Below are 4,711 nucleotides of genomic sequence, written 5' to 3' on the forward strand. Positions count from 1 at the left end.
TTGAGTGTAATCTGTTTGGTAGCCCTGCAAAATATATGTGCTTTGCTCAGGCTGAGTTGCATTACAATTTAGAATTTTGGACCGAGGTCTTTCAGCAGAGCCTAACTCAAATAAGTCAATTACAACTGACCTAACCCAACACTGCTAATAGATTGGACTGGATTCAACAAATCTGGCTCAAATTGCATCTCTTAAGCATTTTTATTTAAAATGAGGGATACATAGTAAACATGCACCCAACTTTACTCAGTAGTTTTGTATAAGCTTAACAACCCTCACGGCTAAACTGACCAATATATGTTGTGTTCGAGATTTTTAATATAACACTGAGTGGTTAATATATGACAAGATGCATCATATAGTTCTACTTTACTTGAACGCAATGTGTCATCTGTATCAATGCATGAGTCTCACTTGTTAATCTAACATTTATAAGTATGTGTGGGCTAGTTAAGACTCAAAGGTGCTTGTTACTTGCTGGTAAAATCTCTTGATGGTTGCACTAGGTATCTGGGTTTAAGTCCTGCCATCCTCAAAAGTGGGCTTTATAGGTATTGGGGAAGGTCTATCTCATTGTGCAGCCTAAAATTGCCTGTTTATCAACATCCACATTCCACCACAAGCTCTCTCTCTCTCTCTCTCTGTCTCTCTCTAAGAAAAAGAGAGGCTTGAGCATCATGCATTTCTTAAAAGTAAAGGCTTGATGGGCACATACAAGCAAGGACCAGTGTATGTGCCAGGCTCAGGTTGAGGAAGTAGCTTGCCCTAGCCAGCGTGCAGCCCCACAAGAACGCGTGGTAGAAGATTAGATGGAAATATAAAATGTGCTCACCCACGTATAAGGTGGAACAATCATGTTACTTAAGCCGACTTACGAATCATATCATGCTGAATCTCTGATCCAGAAGCCACACCATTCTTGCAGCCAGATTGCCCTTTATTCTCATTTTCTGACAAGTTTTTGATGCCCTCAGGCTTGGGCAATTCACTGTCACTCGATGAAGAGGCCTCAGAGGAGGCTTCTGAATGTGCTTCAGATACAGAGGATTCAGGCTGTTGGAGAAGTGAAACAAGTGGTTGTTGCTGGGAGAAAGTGGAACCCCTTGAATTTAGGAAAGCATCCATCTTTTTATCATCCTCTTTCATCCGTTCAGCATACCTGTTGATGTCAAATCCAACTGGATTATGCCCACCAAAGGCAGATTCAAGTTTGTCCATGTCAAAGAGTTCGGTCATTATCTTTTGGCTGGCGACATCGTCAGAATAAACAAACTTTACTTTCTTGTATGTCTTGTGCTCCAGAAAAGGCTTTACCATCTGCAAGAGGAGCTTGCACTTAGTGACCACAACTGCAAGCAGGTGCATGAACCACGCGTAATGCAAGTGCACAGAAGTAGATTTCCTTTAAAAAAGTTAAGTAAATAAAGAAGGAAGCACTAAGAAAGCAGGTATTGGAGCTAGTTACTGGAGAGATCAGAGCAGGTATGGTAAGCTAGGTAGAATTTTCTAACAACTAAGAGCTAGTTAATACAAAAATCTCTCTTTCTATAAATATAATAGATTTAGACATATTCGGTTAAATTTGGTGTATGCTCGGTAAATCTAATGCATGATATTATCATAGAAGTAATTAACAATTCCAAAGTGATGGAAATCTCCACTAGTATGGAATTCTAAAATATGACAGTCATAAACCAACCAAAAATTTTCAGTATTTGATATGAAATCAAATTCACTTGAAATGATTTTTAAGGGGTTATTATGTGGTGTCCGATACTGTGGTTCTACTGAAACTATAGTAATTTACAACCTAAAAGGACTCTTGATGTCTTTCCGTTTGTTGGCACCGAGGCTTCACTATCCAGAACTGGAAAGACTCTGTGTGATCATCTCACTAGTTGGGCTAGAGTCTTTTGCAAAAGTCATTTAGGAACTGAACTGGTTCAGAGAATAATCTGAAGTTTCAAATTGGCAATACAGAAACAACTTCTTCATAGAATCAAGGATATTTTTTATCTTTGTATAGCAGTTTCAGATTGTCGGGATGAGTTTTTCTTTTTCTTTTTGTTTTCAGAAATATAGTGTGGATGCCACCACCTGAATACGAACCTGGAAGCTCCCTCATGAGGAAAGGGGTGCCAACTCAAACTTAAGAGTTTTAGCATCTGTTTGGAATAAATGGTGCAGAATTTTTCGAGGACTGTCCTCTGTAAAGCTGTGCGATAGTACTCTTGTAAGGTAAGCTTCACTGTTGAAATAAGATTTTTGTTCCAGATAGTTCTCTTGTTCTAATAATTTGGAAGCAGTACTCCTCTCATCAGATGCAGCAATAGCTCCCACTCCAGTTACATAAACTAACAAAAATTAGCTCTAGATTTGTATACTCATCTCTATGTGCTCAGTTTGTTTTGGATGTTTTGTGTAGTTTCACTAGTCCATAAATTTAGTAAGGGTAATATAATGGACCAACAAATTAATTGCATACCTTCCAGAAGGATTCAAAGATCCTTGGAGGATTATAGGGGATTCCATAGGCCAGCCTTTCAGGATAGAAGTCTTGTAATACATGGGCTGTTTCACGAGTCACCTTTACCGATACACTTGCCATTGTCCAACCTTGAAAGTCAATGAGCCAAACCATCTGCTCCTGATCTGCTGCCAAGTTCAAAATGGCATTCTCCATACAATAAACCAAGTATCTGATCTGCCCTTCTGCTGAGTTGGTATTCTAATTACAGTGAGATAGCAAAACAGTCAGATGATGACGAAATATATTAAATATTCACAACTTTCTCTTATGTTTCCGTCCCACCTGAAATCCAGGCCTCATAACAAGAACAGATCTTCCATATTTGTCAGAGTAATCAGCCCTGTAAATCTTTCCAGTTGCGCAACATCTTCCTAGTAGTTAAAAAGAAATTACATCAGGAAACAGAAAGCTACAAACAAACTTGTGATCATGTATGCTTTACCAAAATATCAAGAATGAGTGGACTCTAAAAATTCTATGCAGTTGATAAATAACAACTTATCTTTGTGTCTTTTTGATTTAATGTTTTAATAAATCTAGCCTCTTCTTAGAGCTCTATTAGAGAGAAATTCAGTACTATCAATCTGTGAGGAGTTATAATTCAGAAAGAATTTAATTGGTCAGTGACCAACTTGTGTTAAACTACAGTTCTTCAAGAATATAAAGAACTACCCATACCCAGCGAATGGCTTCTGGCTTGTATTTCAATCTCCATTTCACAGTCTCTTTCAGCATTTTACTTGCCTTTTCTGCATTCCAGTTTCTTGACCGGAGGTACCTTGATATTGAAGCGTCTGAACAGAAGTCTGGCAGTGCTTCCGACAATGGACCAATAATCCTTCGAACTTCATTTATCTGCTTGGAAAAAGCATCAACATTACCTATATATTATAAACATGATACAACAGGAACCCCTTAACAATGCTGTGATACATAATATTCAATAAAGATCTTAACATGCTTTCTCGGAAAAAGGAAGGAGCTTAAGATGCTTTTCAAGTGAAAACTATAAGATGCTTTAAGTGATAACCAAAATTCGGAATGAAGGTTTCATGCATAAAACTTAAGAGGCATAAATAGAAGCATTTAGTTGGTTAAAATGAGTATGTTTACCTTTGCTTGCTGTTCTTCAGGAGACAAGCCTTTCTCAACGGCACTCGATCTTGATTTTCTCAAAAGCATTGTTATATAATTTAGCAAACTTCTGGAAGATCTAAAAATTAAATAAAAATGAGTACATCCGTATACCAGTAAAAAGATCAATAACAAAGATTGAATTTGCCCGTGACGAAAATTTATAGCTAAATGAATCAACAGAATCAATATATTTAATTTCATAGAAGAGAGTCTAGCTCCTAAGTAAACAACTTTAAATACCCAAATGTAGCCTACCTGGAAGAAAAAGAAATTAAGTTTCATTGATGTATATGATGCTGTTAGATATATGTTTTACATGATTCAGGGCTTATGTATCTTGTGCTGAGATTATTTTTCCAACAAAACAATGAAATGTTTAGAATCAATTCTTAAGAGCAAGACACAAATGCAAAACTTAACCAATTTATTCAACTAATTTTTAAGAACACAATCTACGCTTCCAAATTGAATCAGATTGAAAATTTGAGACGTGATGTTTTCCAAACCTGCTCTAAGCAGTGGTCTCAAGAACCAGATACATCATCATCAGCTCTAAGATATATGCTCTAAGACATTGACATTCCAGTCTGATTGGATGACTATAGTTTTTGGGATGTTGACGTTATTGTACAAAGTACAGATTGTGGTCTATGGATTTTAATTATGATTAAATGATGGGATTTGTTAATGTTGTTATCGTATGAAGCATGGATTACAAATTATAATACTTTATTACGGACGCCTTTTCATATATAATAACAATTATATATTTATTTATTCTTGTATCCCAACTGTAATATATATATTCTACTTTTTAAATAATTATTACATTAGATTCTTTGTATAGTGTTGTATCCATGGTATGCCGAACCGGCCCGTACCGGCCGGTCCGGCCAGCTACCGGTACGCCAGAGCCGTGGAAATCGGTACAGACCGGTTCCGTGCCGAAGACGAAGAAGATGAAGAGAAAAAGAGAGAGCGCGTGGAAGAGAGGGAGGGAGACCACTTTCGGCCGCCATCGGAGAGTCGTGGAGGGGCGTCGGA

The 4,711-nt window shown here is 37.4% G+C and overlaps 1 protein-coding gene across 1 annotated transcript; it reads right to left on the reverse strand.

Annotated features, from left to right (window-relative positions):
* Positions 1–806: 806 nt before the first annotated feature.
* Positions 807–3,758, reverse strand: LOC149768210 (uncharacterized). Its single transcript, XM_089927752.1, has 6 exons — positions 3,644–3,758; positions 3,209–3,385; positions 3,108–3,114; positions 2,813–2,901; positions 2,486–2,728; positions 807–1,317 (listed from the first exon to the last, which is right to left on the reverse strand). The coding sequence occupies exons 1-6, from the start codon at positions 3,710–3,712 to the stop codon at positions 862–864; spliced, it is 1,041 nt and encodes a 346-aa protein (XP_089783878.1). The 5' UTR covers positions 3,713–3,758; the 3' UTR covers positions 807–861.
* Positions 3,759–4,711: the final 953 nt, after the last annotated feature.

The sequence above is a fragment of the Phoenix dactylifera genome, chromosome 2 (assembly GCF_051530095.1).
Source record: "Phoenix dactylifera cultivar Ajwa chromosome 2, Ajwa_hap1_PhDact_Kaust_v1.1, whole genome shotgun sequence".
Classification (NCBI taxonomy): domain Eukaryota; kingdom Viridiplantae; phylum Streptophyta; class Magnoliopsida; order Arecales; family Arecaceae; genus Phoenix; species Phoenix dactylifera.

Bases quoted from the DNA above. Each gene is read 5' to 3' on its own strand.
- LOC149768210 (XM_089927752.1), bottom strand. From the start codon at position 3,712: ATGCTTTTGAGAAAATCAAGATCGAGTGCCGTTGAGAAAGGCTTGTCT. The intron at 3,386-3,643 runs GTAAACATACTC...TTTTCCAAGCAG, and splicing joins CTGAAGAACAGCAAGCAAAG to ATAAATGAAGTTCGAAGGAT. The intron at 2,729-2,812 runs GTGGGACGGAAA...CACTGTAATTAG, and splicing joins TTATGAGGCCTGGATTTCAG to AATACCAACTCAGCAGAAGG.